Source organism: Athalia rosae, chromosome 3, assembly GCF_917208135.1.
Source record: "Athalia rosae chromosome 3, iyAthRosa1.1, whole genome shotgun sequence".
Classification (NCBI taxonomy): Eukaryota; Metazoa; Arthropoda; class Insecta; order Hymenoptera; family Athaliidae; genus Athalia; species Athalia rosae.
The window spans coordinates 22330424-22350043 of record NC_064028.1 but is presented as its reverse complement, the minus strand read 5'-3'; the positions used below and the strand labels follow the sequence as shown (position 1 = coordinate 22350043).

The 19620-nt window shown below is 41.5% G+C and overlaps 3 protein-coding genes across 4 annotated transcripts in view; 2 read left to right on the top strand and 1 right to left on the bottom strand.

Moving 5' to 3' along the window:
- LOC125500357 overlaps positions 1-19620 on the top strand; it is a 41174-nt gene that overhangs the window by 6913 nt on the left and 14641 nt on the right. The window lies entirely within an intron of this gene.
- On the top strand, positions 549-1648 carry LOC105693190 (probable RNA polymerase II nuclear localization protein SLC7A6OS). The gene is made up of 2 exons (XM_012412958.3): positions 549-735; positions 802-1648. The coding sequence occupies exons 1-2, from the start codon at positions 571-573 to the stop codon at positions 1588-1590; spliced, it is 954 nt and encodes a 317-aa protein (XP_012268381.2). The 5' UTR covers positions 549-570; the 3' UTR covers positions 1591-1648.
- LOC105693189 (kinesin-related protein 12) lies at positions 1635-17037 on the bottom strand. Its single transcript, XM_012412957.3, has 6 exons — positions 16453-17037; positions 15919-16138; positions 3549-3805; positions 3401-3464; positions 2705-2953; positions 1635-2615 (listed from the first exon to the last, which is right to left on the bottom strand). The coding sequence occupies exons 2-6, from the start codon at positions 16117-16119 to the stop codon at positions 2277-2279; spliced, it is 1110 nt and encodes a 369-aa protein (XP_012268380.1). The 5' UTR covers positions 16120-16138; positions 16453-17037; the 3' UTR covers positions 1635-2276.

Sequence of the window (19620 nt, the reverse complement as noted above, 5' to 3'; positions counted from 1 at the left end):
AAAAATTGTTAAGGAATCAAGTATTTATCGCACCTTTTTGTGCGTTGTACTTTTCTCCCACGCGATCATTTGCTAGATACTAATCAAAATTTTACCTTTTGGATTAAAATTGCCCTACTATTAATACTGATAAAATTTTCTTACTGTGCTTTTCACAGACTGTCCCTGGCTACTAATCCAGTTTGCTTGAATTATCTGTGAAAACTTTTCTATTACATATATTTTAAAAGTAGAGTCAATCATTTATTATCTACATATTTCAAACATTCCTATATTTTCCCCGCATATCAAAAGCTAAATGCGGAAATTAATTTCCTGGTTGTGACCGGTTGATTTATCGATGATCACATTGATTGCGGTCGTTATGCACCCCTAAGTCCGAGAAGGGTTGACGGGGTGAAAGGGACTCGCAAGCTCTATCGACATCTGCTCTATCGACGTTGATGCAGTTGGGAATACCAATGCACAAAGTCAGATGTCCTCAGCATCCGAAGACGTAAGGTTCACGTTGTTTCGCTCGCTCACGGTGCACGTGTTGTCGTTGATCGTTTGTCTCTATAAGACGTCATTATGGCAGCGGTTTTGCGCGTCAAACGTAGAAATAACGAAGAGCCTTCAGAGGCTTTAGTGATTGCTTGTAAACGTCAAAAAACCACAGAGAATTCGGAAACTACAGATGCTCTCACTGCCTCCGTAACCGCTGTTCTCAAATTTGCAGGGACCTTACAAAATCACGTGTGTATTTCGGATTATGTCAAAACAAGGCTAGCTCCACAATTTCTCAACCGGATTTCATTTTAGGGCGATGACGTTGTCGAACACTTGACTAAAAATTTAAGTAAAGACGAACTGAAGGCAAACTTCAAGCAGCATGTCGTTAACGTTACTTCAAAGGCACGTGAACAAACAAAACAAGAATCGCAGGAGAGTCGCTATAAAATAGTGAACTGCTTCCGATCACTGGAGCCGAATGATGTCTTAGAACTCGTGGATAAGGAAATGACAGTAATTGATGTCGAGGATTCGCCTTCTTACTCAAAAGATACATCGGCAGAAGATGAATACGTTTATGACTTGTACTATACACAGACTGGAGATGATATGCTCATAGACCACTTGGTCTCAGTCCACCCATTCCAGGAAGAACTAGTCTTTGACTCCTACAGAGATAAAAATGGGGAGGGTTCTGAGATCGAAGAAGAAGAAGATGAAGATTCCAATTCTGAATCTAATTGGCGAAATGATTATCCAGACTCAGATCACTCAGAAAACTCAATATGTGAAGATGATATGCGGGCAGCGGTACAGAGGATCAATATTGGAGATGAAGAGAGTGATCTATCCACCGAAGACGATGATGACTTGGCCTATGCCCTTGCAGAAGATGATGTTGAACACTATGGGTATAAATATGCAAAATACAAGGCCAAGATTAAGGCAGAGATGACCGTTAATTACGACGAAGAGGTCAGAAGTTCAGCAGAGGAAAAAAGCGATAGTGGCAGTGATGATTTTCATGGTGATGATGATGATGATGATGATGATGATGATGATGATGAAGGTGCTAAGCAGTATGAGATCCTTGGTTAATGTAAAATAACATGCAGAATCAAACAAGACTGACCAAAATAAAATTTTCAAAATGAAAGATTCTATAATTACTGATTTTACAACATCTTATTTAGGGTATACTAGTTATATTTACATAACAATCATGAAAGCGGGACACTGATAATACATCGCAGATACTTAATTTGAACATTCACATACAATAAACATTATATCGGATTAGATGCTGCCTTTCAATTATCATCGAAGTCGTAAAAAAATTTCAAATTCATTCTAGCACATGATTACTGTGATTTATATATTATATTATATCGATAAAACTTACATTTGTCATTCCCGTATCATTATCATCATCTCTTTGGCAATACACACAAAAAAATAACAGTGGTAACAGTTACATTGTGTTTAGAAACTATTTTTTAATAATAAATTAATGACAATTAATCATTATATCGCTTATATATTTATACACATTTATAATATATAGTATACTAAAAGAGCTGCGATCTGAAAAACGCCGTTTATAATTTAAATAATATTCGTACACATATTCAGCGACATACAGATATAGCTGCAACGGCTATTGAATAAATAAGAATTATACGATTACGTATACGTTCATTTTGCGTATAAAATTCATTATATATCTTTGTTTCTTCGCGCGTAATCTAAAGGAAAAAAGATCATTGAAGGTTCGATTCAGGTAGCTAGATATAAAAGTAATTTTCGTAGTCCGCGTAAGCTGAAGTATTCGACATGTGTTTCGTCGTCAACGGCGTCGTCGGGACGCTCTGCGTTATCTGCGAGACGTGAGGAACAACGATACGAGATTGTTGTTGAACGGGTAGGATTGAGTGCAGGCTTTTGTTGTTGTTTTGTTGATGATGATGCCGGTGGATATTGTTGTTATTACTGTTATTATTGTTATTATTGTTATTATGATGATGCAAGTGGTGGTGGTGGTGTATATTGTGCTTCTGCAGGTTGCTGTGAAGCTGCAGCTTCGACATCGCCATCGTTATGCTCGAATCCGAAGCCCACATACTCTGCAATTTAGATAAAAAAAATATATATATCATCAGAAAGTCTGCACTCGCAATTACCCAATCGATCATGATAATTAATTAATTCTCACCTTTCTCCTGTGGGGATTATAGTCGGGGTTTCGTCTAATGCGTAAATGTCTATCTACCGACGTCCATCTCTGCGTGACTTTTAGCGGGGAATCGTCGGGATGAAGTTTTCTTTGGTATTCCTCACCCTCGCAAACTTCGTACAATGAAAATTGTTCGACTCTTTCGTTTGAACTATAACAACTCAGAAGCATCTGGATGAGCTCATCCACCGTGGTGTATTCAGATACCAAAAGACTTTTGTACTTTGACTGAAAGAAAAATGAAAATTATATTATTAGCTTTTCCAACTAAATCATACATTGTACAGTCATATTTTATTACAATAGCTATTGCTTAGTCACACGTACGCCGCACCTTGATCCTAATAATACTGAATCATAATTCTCGTGTATATTTTTTGTCTGAAAACAGCAGTACCAGGAGCATCTCACGTAACTCGCGAGTCGTCTAACAGGGTATGGTGTACGGACGTGTAAAAATAATCACTTTTTTCACGTGATCCGGGTTTTACAAAGGATGCGGTTCAGTTGGTTTTACAGCTTCTGGGTACAGCAGCTTACAGCCAAAATATACAAGAATCTCTGTTCTCTAGCCGCCGATGAAGCACCGCGAGACTCGCGATGCCAAAAGATGCGTGAATTTATTTTCATAATACGCAATTTTATCTCTACTTTTATTTGCTTTCTCTCACTCACCCCTGACATAAGTGCGCTGTCGTATACTTTCACCAGACCACCACGTCGGGTTTGAAGTGAAAATCTGAAAATAAAGAAAAATCAATATCATTTACGTTCGAATACTACGCGCGATTTATAGATTTTTCAATCTTGGATCTTTGGTCACCTCGAATCCCCTGGGGGATGACAAGATTGGAGAACAGCGGGTCTGGCGTCTTCATCTAGGGGTAAAACCGTACGGACGTTCGCCCTCCGCACCGTGACCTCCATCGTTAAATAAAATAGACGCGGGTCTCTGTGCCTCATCCGGTACTTGTTGAGGAGATTTTGAACAACTTCTCGACATGTTGTTTCGTAACTGATGCCCAGTGTTTTGTACTCAATGTCAGGACGTAGACAGTTCGCGTAGACTTTTATCGTTGTCTGAAAGAAAAAAAAAAAATAATACCAATCATAATTTCACGTACGATTACCAGACGCGTGCGTTACACATTTTTATTTGTCTGACGAAACGAGTTCGACGGATTCATTGAACCAGCTTCGCATATAGACAGACCATTAGGGAGTTTCGGACCTTGGAAGTAAAGTAAATCGAACAAATTGAGGCGCTTAGATAACCGTAATATCGCGCTATCGGTCATTATTCGTGCTCACAAAATTCCAAAGGACTAGTTTTACTTTATTTGACCAGCTCACACAGACGGAAGAGGCATTTTCCCGGCCCAAGTAAACAGACGATAATAAAAGCCCCGAGCTAGCATAAATCCAGTCTTCGTGGAGCACGGGGAGAGCCGGAGCTACCTGAAAAGGCATGGCACGACGTTCTCCTAAACGTGGGTACATACAATTAGCGATAACGCTAAATTATCGTTGGTACGAATCGGAGGATAGAATATGTGCATACACACAATATACCAACAATGTTTACAATAGTCTGGAAATAACGTGGGAGCCGCTAACGCACGTCCAAAGTATTTATTGTGCCCCACGTACTAGGTGGGTGTGTAATAAAAATAAGAATTCAGCGGGGGTCAGCTGCGCCGACGAATGGAAAAAGATAGAAAAAAAAAAATACTGAACGAAAAAAAAAGGAGTGACTAAGAAAGCATCGAATGAGACTCGTTGAGGGACGAACGAACGATGAATGACTAGATATGGGTCTTGTCACTGCATAACCGTTGCACCGCTGTCCAGGTCCAATACCTTCCACCCGGTGAACCGCTTGAGGCGCTAGGAAAAAATAGAGACGGAGATAGCGTGGTGCAGGCTTTCTATTTTTGTGAGGGTGGTGTTTTTTGGGGATAAAAGCTCACGGGATACGCTAGGCAGGCATCATCTACTATCTTTAGAAGTCCATGCGTGAAACGTATACAGTTTTACCTAGACGAAATCAAGCGACATAATTTCTTGACATGTGTTCTCAGGGTTCGTTTGCGTACCGAACGTTTACAGGTTTACGCGAATCGTACTACCTTCGACTTGGGCACGAAAGCAAGAGTTTTGTTACAACGTGTACTAATGCTGGAGTAGTCTGAAATAGACTGAGTATTGCGTAATCTCTACTCCCGACACATAATGCTTTGGAAAGAAACTACGATAAGGAAAGTTTTTTGAGTTTTAATGGAAAACTATGCAAAACAAAAACTAGGAAATCAACGTGATATATATCACGATGCGGGATGTATGTGGAGCGAAGTATGAAGGCCTTTGCGGAATGTCATTTCCAGTTTGTATTATACATACGCAATGCGACATTTGTCCCACATCTGGAGGCCATCGGACTTTAGCGAGAGTACTATCGCATGGCAGTTTTACCGTTGAAAATTCTGAGGGTTCGACGTAGCTTTTGAAAATCCGACCTGCCCCCGGCAGATTACAGACCTGTAATCGATTCGTTCGATTTATGCGGAACAACCAGCTGAACCGTCAATGATCGCGATTGCTGCAGATTTCACGTGCCAAATAACTTGATCCGAGGATAAGGGTCCCAACTGGCGCCCAATTAATTCGACAATTTCAACCGGATGACGACTGAACTGTGTAGTTCGACCATATAGGCACGTTTTCATATTTCAAGGGCTCTTTAACCGAGACTTTATGGCTAAAGTGTGACGCCGTTCCTTTTAGCGCGTTTGGTATGGATTTGCCGACAGCAGCTGTTTCTCATCCGGTTTTGATGTCACGCGCGTATATGCCAACATTAGAATGAAAGAATTCAGGGAGCCTCTTCGAGGGGTTACCGAGAACTCCGGATTGATAGATCGATCGCATATCGAATACACGAGGAATGAACGCCCCGCGTGAGCTGCAATTAAGCAACTCCAATTTTGCGTATCACCCTTTCGCCTCGGGATAAGGAGAATTTAATTACGAAGGTGTGCCAGCAATTTGGAGCACTTCCGCTGAACTGGGGAGAACTCGTACGACGTACAGATATAGGACATCCTCGAGCACGTGGGCTCAACGAGACGAAGGTAAACGGGAGGATCTAAATTCTGGGGGTCCATATGTCGCCACCCTGCGCCAGGCTTCGAATCCATAAAACCCATGAAAAACCTCTGGGAGGTTGAATTTCGACCGCAACTATTTCCAAACACTTTGAGGCTTTCGGAACGCCGATGCCCTCGGAAGACTACTGGGACTCGGTGCTTCTTCTCAGCTTTTTACCAATTTTTTTATTTATTTATTTTTTTTTTTCTCACTCGTAAAATCCAAACTCTCGAACGTTTTTCACCGTGTAAAACAGAATAATTATTTTGCTTCGTAAGGGTGTATACACACACTTTTACTTCGCTGAAAGTGGGACAGAGATCAATCAACCAACTCGACAACGAAATAGCTCAGCTCGCACCGCGTTTAATTCCACGGAACGGGGGGCCGGAAGTCCGCAGGAATAATTCAATTGTCATTTGTCATTTGGTACGTAATGGTGACCCCTCACTTTGACTAACAAGGTCATTTTGTTTGTTTTTTTTTTGTTTTCTGTTCCATCTCTGTTTTTCGCTGACGCCTCATTTCTAGGCCTATCCTATGCATCGCACTCGACAAACGCGACTCTGAACGAAACTCCCACGATCCCTATCCAAAACAATTCACGCAGTTTAACCAATTCGTGCTCAATTTATATTTATTCATTTTTCTCTTCGTTTTTTTTTTCCTTTTTTTTTTGCTTTATGAATCAACGGATGTGAATAACAAAAAACTACACTTGACCATATGGAATTGTACCTACGATAAAAAATATTTTACGATGAGGTGAGCAGATGAGCCGCGCACGGGGAATGGACGAGAGTTTAACATAATAAGTACAATGATATCCTCATGTTGGACAATAGCCAACGTCCGTACGTCCTAACAGACGTTACATTATGCAGAGACACATGTCACGCGTTCATGTAGTGACTGTATAAAGTATGCTTGGATCGGGACAAACGTCAATAGCCTGTACGGAGTTGAGGGTCGGCAGTCTCATCGTCAGCTGCAGTCAGCGTCTGAGGCGCTACTCCCACCCGTTTCGAATCCCGTATTTCCTCAAGAATAAGAAAAAGCAGGAGACGTGATGAAGTATAATAATAAAAATTCAGCCCCAGCTCCTCGTTCTCTTTCTTTGCATACGGAATCAGGACTCCTCCTGCTGTTCCTGGTACCCTTTTCGTTCCAGAGGCTCCTGCAGGGTTTAGAATCCCTAACCCTTTCTCCCGCACCTCCCTCCCCCTTTGTACCTCCTCGCCATCCGTCCGTACGACGCGCGATGCCATGTAAAATCCCCGTTTGGGCACGTGCGCAACGTACAGCAGTAGAGACTTCTTAAGCCTTGAGGTTCCAGCTTTCTATCCAGACTTTGAACTCCCTCCTGCTCTTGAACAACCCCACCCGACGTACTCCTCTTATTCTCTTGGTTCAGGTGGCCAACTGGCGTGGGGCGCACGTGCCCGCCCAGATTTCCGGTTAAAAAACCGTGCAGAGGAAGAAGAACAAAAACTACATCGAGGGCTGCACGGGCTCCGATTCTCCCCCTAATTTGTACGAGAATATCTGAACGGTATATCCTGTTCCGTGCCTCTCTATTTTGTCCTGATTCCGACGTCCTGATTTTTGGGCTAGCTTAAAACCTATTGCTCCTTCTGGATCTTTTCATTTGAGTTTCTATTCGAAAAAAACAACTCTTATAAAATGAATATAACCGTGGCTATGGTACTCCGCTTTTTACCATTATAATGGACGTTATGTAAACCAGGACGTGCGATTGCCACAGTGTGCGAATTATGGTGACGTGCTGCAGCAGCAGTAACTATGAAAACGGATAAACCATGCGGGTCTCATGGGCTTGATTGCTCCGCAACGTAGAATCGCGTGTTTTGTACCGAACAACGATGTTACCAACTATACATCGCGAAACACTGCAACAACAACGAGTTCATCGGGGATTCAAAATCCCAGGCTTTCGCAATCTATTGTTGTTGAAAAATCCCGTCCGTTCCTAGACGGGAAAGTGCACTATGCGAGAAAGTCCCCGTACACATCATACGACAACCCCGCGGATCTATACCTTATTCGATACGAAATTATGAGTCACAGTTCCAGTATAATTTCTTTTGTCTACAATAATGTATTTTCATTCGTAACAATGACGACAGAATTAAGCTGGTGCAATTTATCGATAAGATATGACGACGAGAAAAACTAGCGCAATCCGAGTAGCCGCAAGCGCACCTGCAGCTACTAAATATAACACCTCATACTGCATCGGCATACACCAGTGAGAATTGTTACCAACGATACGACAAAATGCTGATTATGGAAGTTGCAACGCGGTATGGCTCATACCGTATACCTAATATGACGCCATTGTGTTCCGTCTCGAGTTCTTTGTGATCAGCAATTACCGCTAAAATGTCCAAGCATATCAAAGCTGGCTCGAGTTATTTAAAGATGCGTTTCACTTCACAGGATATCGCGTTATAGATCGTTGAACACCCATGCCGAAGGATCTATTTCTTCCCATTCACGAGTGAGAAACAATGGCGACATCAAATTCTGGGAGGTCTGAACGAGAAGACTTTCGAGTGTGCGTTGTTGTAAAGACATAAAGTGGAAATTCAAAGAAAAGAGACTCGAAGGCTCACAGGATAAGCTCGAATAATGGGATGTGCTATTATAAAATAAGACGGCGCGTGCCCGACGTCTTCGTCGGGCCCACATGGGGTTGAAGGAATCGTGTTGCGAAGCTGTAACGTGTCCTTATTGCGGATGAATATAATACGCGGAACATGCTGGACGCATCCTGCCTGTGGGGGAATGAAAACATATGGCCCACAGGAGCCGCCGCGAAGGGGGACTTCCTTTACGGGGTGTGATCTAAATTCGAAGAACTCGATATAAAGCGAAGAACGCATCATCGAGACAGAAATTGACGGAAAGGTGGAGATCTCTCGAAGTTACCAACGAACGTCTGAGTATGCGAGATAAACGTTGACCCTTTCGAGATAATAATCTGCCCCACCCCGCCAATGACGGGACAGGATGTCCTCTTCAACCGTGTGTGGACAAATTATTGTTTCCGATCCTCCCTTCGAGACCGAGAGTCTCTGACCCTCGGGGCTTTTGGAATGGGGCTAGTTTTTTCCGGTCTTAAATTTCCCGAAAGTTTTACGGGTGCTCCGGTGTACCGAGAAAGTTCGAAGCACGTGACGAGCAGACGTGTGCCAAGAAAACGATTTGCGATTCGGCGTTTGCCACTTTTTACTTTTTTTCAAAGCGAAGGAATGAAAAACGGAAGTCGATCGCTCGGCGGCAGAGATCATACACGGTGAGATTGTTATTTGAAAGCGGATAAATGGACGTAGCTAGAGATAATTGGATCTTCCTCCGTTGTTGATTGTTTTAAATGAGTAGCAACTTACCAGTGTAATACTGCAAGTGTATCACCGTGAACGTTGACGTACACGTGTGTGCGGTGCATGCCGATTATTGTACCGGGAGTAACAGCCTAGGATAGAAGTCTAGAATTCTCCAACGTCCGGCGCATTACCGAACGGCTAAACGCACTCCTAATTTAGGGTACTAGGTATACGCACAATAAATCTCCACGGATTTTATTTCTGCAGATTTTCAAATACACCTCGTCCCGAGAACGTGACTTGCAGCTAATGGTCGCGAGCTATATTTATATTTATTTACGGCCGTTATCGTTCGGCTCAATTTTTCTTCGAAGCTCACCTACACCTGCGCGAAATTCAGTAGTTAATTTTATCGACACTCGCCGACGACGAGCGACAAAAATAACGAACGTTCAAGTCCGAAATAAATCCAATTATTGTTTCCAACTTTCGAAAAAAGTTGACCGTTCGAGCCTTGAACCCGTAACCAGGCCCCCCCTAGGTTCGAAAAAAGTGTCTCTCATTATTCAATGATCTCTTCTTTTCGAAGCATTACATTTTGGCCGGTTATCGTCATCTCAGATATTATAGGTCGAGAATGAGGAGCTGGCGGTGACGAGTGCGATCGTTTAACCCTCGTATTGACTTCACTTGACGCCTCGATGTGTACAAGTCAAACTTGTTGCTCCCTACACATTACATATCGCATCTATTTCTTCGGACTCTTCCTATTTCAAGGTATTCGTAAGCAGAATTAATTAACTAATTTTAACTGGTAGTAAAGGCAAGTAGTTACGACCAGTTGTATGTATGGAATACGTACGATGATCCCGAAAAATGATACTACGATAGAAATACTTTGAATCAGATCGTGTCGAAAGAATGGACGAACGGATGGATATAAGATGGATCATGTTGGCGCCACGTCTGTCCTTTCGGTATTACGCGTTGTTTGTCCGATGCTATTGAAGCGATGTGTGATACACGTCAGTATGCGAGTAGATGGTTATATTTAAACGTCGCCGTAGGAAGTGCGTTTGAAGAATTGAGCTCGTCTTTTACACTGCACTTCGTGTAATACGAATACCTTGTTAGGTATATAGGATTAAAACAACTCGGAGAAACATGTTGGAGGCTTCACGATTCGAGCTTGATGTTACCGCAGAGTACGTGTCGAGTTCCATCGACGTGAAGACACGACAAAATCCAAAGCGAACATATTATGCTGCATAAGTGTCAGTTCTGCGGAACGAGATCCTCCCGGAGAACCAGACCGCGTCTTTTTTCATCCGCTGAAAGTACGCGGGAGAAAAGCGTTGAAATGAATAGAAAAAAAAATTAGGGAACAAACTTTATTTTTCTAATCGTAGTTATGGAATTTATCACGCGATCGCGAAGAGCGTAGCGAAAGGCAGTTTGTTTTGATATGAATTTTATCTCGCGTAAGACGACCCAATTTTTTAGACTCTCCATCTGCATCGGGTACAATGAATTCGTTGAGGCGGATTTTCTAAGAATTCTCTAAACGGTTATCAAGAGTATTATCGCTATAAATAGTCGCAGGATAAAAACAGGATATTTGCTCGATAAAAATATTTGCCAAGGGTCTCCGCACTCGACATACATATGCGCGTATATGCGCGCACGTTAGATTACCAGAAGTTTAATTTACGGCTCCAAACGTCTCGCGATAAAAAAAGTAAAAATCAAGGGTTCAAGTTTCATGGGAATACCGCACGAAGAGAGTAGGTCATTAAAAACCATCTGATAACATTATAAAAGTCGTGTCAGCACTTTCTTAAAAATTACCCACGTCTGCGGTATGTTTTAGTTTTCAGATCTTTTTGTTGATATTTTCCTTTATTCCCGCTTTTATAGCTGATTCTTCAGTTTAATCTATGAAACGGGATTCGAGTTCCAGTTTCGGCATTTCCGTCATTTATTCGTTTGTCCGTTCATCTTCTTATCTGCTCCGAGTTCAAAACCAAAGTAACGCCAATTTCTGTGAAGCTGCAGCGAAGCTGCAGTCGGTTCGTTTGCCCTTTGTTCGCCAGCTGCATCCTCAATAGCCACACGTTACACTTCCGCTCATCTCTCGGCCCTCGGCCCTCCTGGACTCTTTGACTTCCGGTCAAAACCTACACCCGGCAATCATCATCATCAATAACATATACGAGGATATTACGAACGCGCCGTACGACATCCTATTTACCGCAGCTTCCTTTCAACGTGTACGCGCGAGTAAACAGAAAAAGTCTAAGAACCAACGGAGAGAAAAGGAAACGAAAGATGCAGCGGTACGAATTTTTTTCTTCAACGCACACACAACTGCACATCCGTAAATGAAGCTTTAATGGTCCTTCGGATGTGTGACGCGGATATCAACCGAGTGAAATACGTGATACTGTACCGATGCGTTACTGCACATGCGGTTTCCTCCGGTTGCGTAGAGGAACGAGCTTCACAAAAAACACGAGTTTACATATGTGCGCGTTACACGAGTATGTAACATCCATGTTATAATACACGTGTGATACGCAGTGAGAAGCGACCATATAGCGGGCATTGTATGCGGCGGACGGTGAAGAGCCTCCCAGCGTTTTTCGTATGGACATTTTATACTGCGAACGCTAGAGGCAGAAGAGACTCCGAACCATAAGGGACTCCATTGCTATTCAAACCCCATACGCATAAAGAACCCCTGTAATAACGTATGATCGGAATCTTAAACGTTACAGTAATAATTGTATGCACCTAAAGGCAAGTCACGCACTCCCGTAGCAGCCACCATATGGCAGATCCTCAGACTACACCGTAATTAGAAGGAAGACCAATAGGGAGTTCGATAAAATATCAAAGACATCGGAGCAACGAGTGATTTAGCTCGAAAATTGACTCTCATAGATCGTCGATAAGGAACGTTAACGTTGGAAAATCGACATCATCGCACTGACAATGAGCAAGTCGTGTGATTCCCGGTAAGCCTTCTTCTGCAAGCGTTAAAACATGATTTACTCAAGCCAAGTGAACACCAAGCATGCCACGAAGTGTTGAACAAGCGTTACTACGAATTGACAAAGTTGTAAGAACAAAGTTTATGCCTTTGGTTGACGCGTCGATCTCCTCCCCCTCCATAGAAATTTGTATTCTAACGATCGGAGGGGCTTTCACTGTTTTACAGCTATGGTACTACGTCTACAGACATATTGAACTACTGCTGTTGGTGCTACCGGCATCGTCATATTTACTCGTATAAGAGATTCATGACATCGGAATTCGTACCACTGCAGAGGACAGCTCACCTGTCGAGTATCTCTACCTATAAAATATCCGATCGCACGATAATGTCCTTCTCGCAGAAAATCACGATATCGCTTCGATTTGAATGCACATGTGATTGCGAATTGGCCTGAATCCTGATGTCTGTTATTAGCAAATTGGGGAAAATTTTATTTCAATTATTCAAAAATTGATTATTGCATATCTGCAGTATATATTACTCAATCCGGTATGTCGAATGATGATTACGTAATAATTAACTGCTTCAGATAAGTGAAAGAAGTCGAGGTAGCCGCTACTGTGAAACTCTGCAATACAATTACATGTGTCTTCCGAGAAAAAGTGATTCGACGAATATTGAGGCGTGAGCAATCAGCTACTGTGATCAGGATTTAAATCGTATAATATACGACGATTGAAATCGATACTGATTAGCATAGATTCCGCGTATTTATAGTTTCAAAATTTTCAAACAACTATGACGTAACGTATAGTACCGGCACAGATACGACAAACGATCAAATCTGCAGAGACAAAGCGATTGTACGTAGACACGCTCACTAACCTTCGCAACTTCCAAGTTTCCCTGTTAAACGTCTGGTCGTACAAAATTATTGGGTCCGAAAGGTGATCGATGAAAGAACCGACGCTATCGACTTTACTTGAACTTTGAGATTTGAGTCGAAAAAATGCGTATAACGATAGGTTGTTATCGTTCATTAAGCTACCGGATGTACACAATAAGTTGAGAGATTATCACAGATCATAATTACGAAATTACAAACGCACAAACGAGCTCGTCAGTTCAGTTATTTCTGGCTATGTAAGAACAAAGAAACGACGATGTGTGTTCTGTTATGTAATGTAAAAGCGGAAATTGTGAAAAATTTTCTTCGTCGTACGATTTACGTAACAAAGATTATTTTTCGGAATTGAAAAGAAAAATAGAAAAAAGTATATCTACGTGCACATGGCATGATAAGAATCAACGTCATCTTTATTAACGTCCACTAATATTTATTCGTTATCTCAAAAGCACGAGTATAAAGTTTGATTACATTATGGTAATTATATGCTCGGAGTATTCATTCATATAGTTTTACCGCCATCCACGGAAATTCCTTACTTTCACGATAATAATAAATTTGATTTCCCGGTATCGGTAGTATTAATTGAACGACACGTTAACGGAATGGATTGGAAACTCCAAAATCGATACCAACTTGTACCACTGTACAACACCTACAGATATTCGCTTTTTCAATCTTACAACGAATTCATAATTCAAAACGTTTCGCTCATACGAACAGCTTGTTTTTTTTCAAAGAAACACACAAATTACTTCGACGACTGTATCATATATACACGAATGCGGTGGGAAACTAGTTATCGAAGATCATGCCGCACATTGCGGCCAACAGGAGCAGTATAGCCTGCCATCAGCATCAGCATCTTTTCTTCCCTGGTGTAAAACAAAAAGAAATCTCCCCGATGGTCGCCGTTGGTGTTGCTCGGTAACAACTACCGTACATAAAATCGTAGCGGTATCGAAAGACTCGTGAATTTCGGTAAGATCTTTACTGCGGACGTCCTTCGTTCGGTGCGGTTACCCATTGGAAAGGGCAAAAGTGTGCGGTGGCGGGCATGTACGCGAGAAGAAGTTGAGGAAAACAACCGGAACTACGGATCGCGGCAACACCGGATGTCGCGAGCCAAGCTCGTGAACTCTGTACACAATCAACGCATGCGCTAGGTTCTAAAGAAGGTGAAATCAAAGGAGTGTGATTTAATTCGTACTACGTACACCGATCTACATTATAACTCCGATATGACTCCTAATTATATATCCTTGACGCAGGAGCGATCTCTTTCGCTCTTCCATTACCCGTGAAATCATCGTCTCTTTTGAATGCACAAACCTGGTGCAGTTACGGTGACTAATTGCACTTTATACAGTTTAAATTCTGCACCGTCTCGCCGTCCAATATACATACGTAATACACGGATAGGTACGTACATACATATTTTCTTGTATTCAATGTCGGCATCGTTTATCGCAAATGATCGGGAGTTATCGTAACTTGCTGCTGAACGCGACGTGAATTAGTTCGTTTGAAATCGACGGTCGTTTAAATTTTATGAGATATATAGACGAGTAGATGCGTCGTAAATAGTGAGAAAAAAATTTTATTATCTAATTTTGACGGAGGATGCTGCACATAAACGGAGAAGAAGAAAGTAGATTCCGATATATTGTAAATCGATTGCAATCGGGATAGTTGATGGTGAAAAAACCGCTCGGAGATACTGCAAACTTTTACCGAGATAACTAATTAAATTTCACTTTCATGGAGCAGCCCGATCTCGAGTGCGCTTATAGACGTGTTCGAGTCGATCCCCTTTAGAACCGGATGGGAACGTAAATTACTCTAATTTGTACGATTAAATGGGAACTTGTATTTGTGAAATTTATTTACAAAAGTAACCGTAACGTGAATGTGTTCGTGATGCTACAAGACGAGATCGTCGGAGATGCAAGGGTCGTGTAACGCCACCCGCATGTATAACGGTTCAATGGCGATACGCTAGTTGAGGTTTTGGTACCATCGACCTTTTCCTCATCCTCGTCCTCATCCTCATCCTCCTGCGCGACTATTTCTTTCTTTGTTTCTTTTTTTTTTTCTTTTTCTCTCTTTCTCTTTTCACTCCCAGTCGTCGGAGCTGATGCAGCTATACGACACAATTGCCCGTAATCAGGATATACGAGTCATCCACGACTGTGTACGAAACGCGCAGGGGTCTCTGGCCTACTGTACATACAATGACGCTTTTCTGGACGAGTTTTACGTATCGTATTCGTCTGCGTGTTTATGAATTTTCAACTATAACCGCTCTTTCGTATCATCAACGATTCTTCTAGCGCTGACGAGTGCGTTCTGGTCTTTCATATCTTTGAAGAAAATCTAAGAGACCCAAACTCGAGTGTCGCCCATCTTCTACGACGAAGACGACGGCAACGACGTGTGGCCATGATCGTATGAACCCACGTGCAGTACGATAATATATTCCCGAAGGCTTATTATTATATTATTATATTCATGGCGGTCTTTGTACATTCCCATAAAGATTTCTTTTACTACGACATTTCGATAACGCCGGAGACCATCGTCTGAAAAGATGATGGCGACGGATGAATTGTACCCGCATACGTCGTCGTACGAGCTTATAACACGTATCCGCGTATGACCGAAAATCGCTGGTATCGTCGACGTTGTTTTGTCAATAAAATTCCGTTCTCACCCCCAATATGGTTCAAATTATGGGTACGGAGAAAAATACTTGGAGAAACGAAAGAGGAATCGCATCGCGCGGACTCACCTGCTGGGGGTTGTTGTCCGCCGGTGAGAAACTCGAAAGTGCATTCAGAGGGGCCAGGGATGCGCATGAAGAGGCTCTCGAAGGTGGCGGGGTATGGGCTGGCGTGGGACTTCCACTTCCGCAGCTACTAGCACTGCTGGATGCTATGCTAACGCTATCGGCCCTTCCCCGCCATGGCGATACCGACACGTGCTTTAGCATCCTGCGCTCCGCCGATCTCCTGTAATTTCATGAGAAATTTAAGGAAAATAAGTTTTTTTTCCACGAATGAAAGAAAAATCAAACCGTACAATTAAATCGGTCGATGACGATAATGTGCAAATTGTGTTTTTGCTATCGATCGTACGTGTTCAAATCGATGCATGAGTCATGCGGTTTTGATTGTGATTATTGCTACTGTTTTTATCGTATAAGTAAAACATTTTGTCGATTTTGATCAGTGCAATAATACGCGTGATTCTAAAATGTGAATTCAGGTATTCGAAGAAGAAGAGAGGGAAAAAAAAAGACTTTGAATTTTAAAAAATCACTCACTTTCGTCGTTTGTATTCGATGATATTTTCAATCCAATTTTAGTTCTCATTAATATTGATCATGTTGATGTCTCCATGAGCGTTGTGAATTTATCCTTTAACGCATCGATGAATTTTTGATCACTTGACAAATTTTTCTCGATAAAATTTATCAAAAACTTGACTGTACCGCAATGTTAATCTCACGATGCACAATATTTTATCGCGCGTATATAAATATCCGAAATATACGCGTGTAAATATTATAATTACATTACATCGATTCACTGGAGGAGAATTTCACTGCGTTTCATCGATGGATAAAATAATAAAAAAAGTGACAACTGATAAGTCAAATTTTTTTGAATGTTAAATTTGTTATTCTACTGTACTTGGTTAACTATGAACAATGATGAGTGGCAGCGTTAGTCCGAAATTCAAAAAATACAATCTTAATCGCACAATAATTTATAATTATTCATTCGTTTATTTATTAATTTTTGGTCATTTTGTTTTGATACTAAGATGATTCGAATGAATTTCTGAGGAGAATCGAGCCACGCCAGTCCGACGACTACGAACGCTTCGGAACAACTAAACGGAGGTCTGGATGGCGTGCATTTCATGAGGTTGTGAGTAGGATACAAGACGACCTTCCATTCCCTCTCTATCCTCCACAACGCGTAGCTACTACACGTAGTAGTAGCTTTACTTGGGACGTAAAACGTGCTACGTCTGTATATCCTGTACTTTAATCCGTATGTGTTACACCAACACTTATAAGACGTACGCCGTGCAACGTAGACGTCTTCAAGACGTGCTTCTCATTCTTCCCGATGATGCTGCGCCGTCTCCGATTATCATTATAAACATAATACACGCTCCGCATGTCACCGTTATGACGATTGAGAGAGGAAAAAAATAACTGCATACAACATACCGTCGATTGTTCACGGTGGAATCAAGATGTCTCGAGATTGATTTGATTATAAAATTATTGTCTAATTAATCGTGTATTGTGTAATTTTAGACGTTTAAAATAATATTCATATCGCCGTAGCTGAACTGTGAATAAGGGATGTTCAACGCGTATACCTATACAGTGTGAGCGATAATTTGCGCGTGCAGTGGAGAATGTTGAAATCCCGCATATATTATTTGGCACGTATGGATGAAGATTTTGTTTGGGACACAATAGCGAAAGTAGTATGATAATTAGTGTAGGTGGGAAGTGAGAACTGGGTATTTATAATTGCGTTCGCGATAGGGGGAGGCGCGCAACCTGCAGCACCCATCCATCCCGATTCCCACGATATCACCGGGAAGGGCGAAAGAATTACGTATTCTATATCCGATATATCCGCCTCTGCAAGGACTTCGTGCAGGTATAACGATACAATAAAAGAGAATTGCAAAAAGTCCATTTTTCTTATTTTGTTTCATGCGAGAACGGAACCGACATCTCAATCCGAACAAAAAGTCGCCGCGATAAATTCGATGAGAACGGAAATCAAAAAAGAAAAATAGATATGTACTTCAATTTTCGAAACACTTTTTTTCAAAAAAATATTTCGCGTCGTTAACAATTCCTTGTGAAATTATTTCTGCAAAAGTTAAAAGTTCGCTTTTTTGCAATGAAACCGCATATTATAATGTTCGTTATGGCGCTTTAAATCTTCAACCATACCTAATACACGTGTACGTGTATAAGCTGCGTTCTAATGGCGTCGATTTTATTTTCTTTTTCCTGCCATTGAAAGAAAGTGAGAAAAAGGTTCCCCACGAATCTTTAAATTCCCAACCGCACCTGCACCGCTGCACTTACACCACCACGGGGCAAACAAGTGCAGCACAACTCGAAAAAGTTCGAGTGTATTATAAACGTAGAGATGTATATAGGTATACATACATGGGTATAAGATATATAAGATATACATCGTCGATGAAGATGGGGACCCTATAATATGGGAGGTTTGGGTCCTTTACCCCGAGAATCCAGGCGGTCCAGTAGGGCCCGAGTCGGTCTCATGGTATTGCATTACGTTCCCACAGATCCTGCAGCAGGCTAACCCCGGTTGTGTGAACTGCTCCACAGAATGTCCCTTTCTCCCCTTTTTTCCCCATCGCGCGCGACGACCTGCGCGATGCACACCCACAACTGCATATAATAAGCGAAAGGGAGACAGAAACGCATCTCGAAATCAGTGTCACGAATCGCATCGGAGATCGATTAATTAACGGAGATGTATAAAAGCGATAATTCAGGCGCAGGACTATGCAATCCGTGAATTAATCGAGGCGGCGAATATGCGCTGTGAAAAAAATTTCTTCAAACCGTCGGCATGAGTATAAAATGAATCAATGAGTCATTGGAGCGTAAATGACGAGTCCCAGCTGACGACGAGTCCTAAATTAGGTGGAATAAATTAATTTGATGCCGGGCGCTCATCTCGGGTAAAGTAAAATACGCGAACCGGAGAGAAAAAAAAATGTAGAAAATAGTAAAAATGAATAAATAATTTCTGTGCAATGAAATTACGTAGTGCAAAACCAGTCGGGAACCGCGGAATGTGGGACATGGTGCATGCTGCATATGGTTTCATTTGATATGCGGTACGTCGCTCAGCGGGAAAATTTAATCAACGAAGTCAAAAAGGGCGCCGCGTTTTTAGCCGCATAGCATGTAAGGTACGTTTGATGTAGTACGTGTAATTGAGACTTTAAGATAAAACCGAAAAATTTACAAATAAATTATATAATTACCTAGTACAATACAACCCTTGTTTTATGTACGCTGAATCACGATTATCATTACATGCAGCGTTATACATAAAGCTACTAAAAATTATTTAGTACTCGTTGAGTAGAGTTAACATTCTCAGTGAAAGTTTGAACAAATTTAAACCATCCGGAATCATAAAACCGTGTGGATGTACGTAATTAAAAAGATCAAATTTGAAAAAAAAATGAACAAGAAATTTAATCATCTAATAAACAAAATTATGTAGAGAAAAAAGACATGTAAAACACTCCAGAGAAAAAATCAGGTGAAAGTATACCATCCGTGAGATGAAAAAATTATTTTGCAAAAATCAAACATAGAATTGTGGTATTGAAAAAACTGTTTGAATTACAGTAAGTTCGATATGGTCGTATGCGTACCAGATTTATTATGGACCCACTTTTGGTT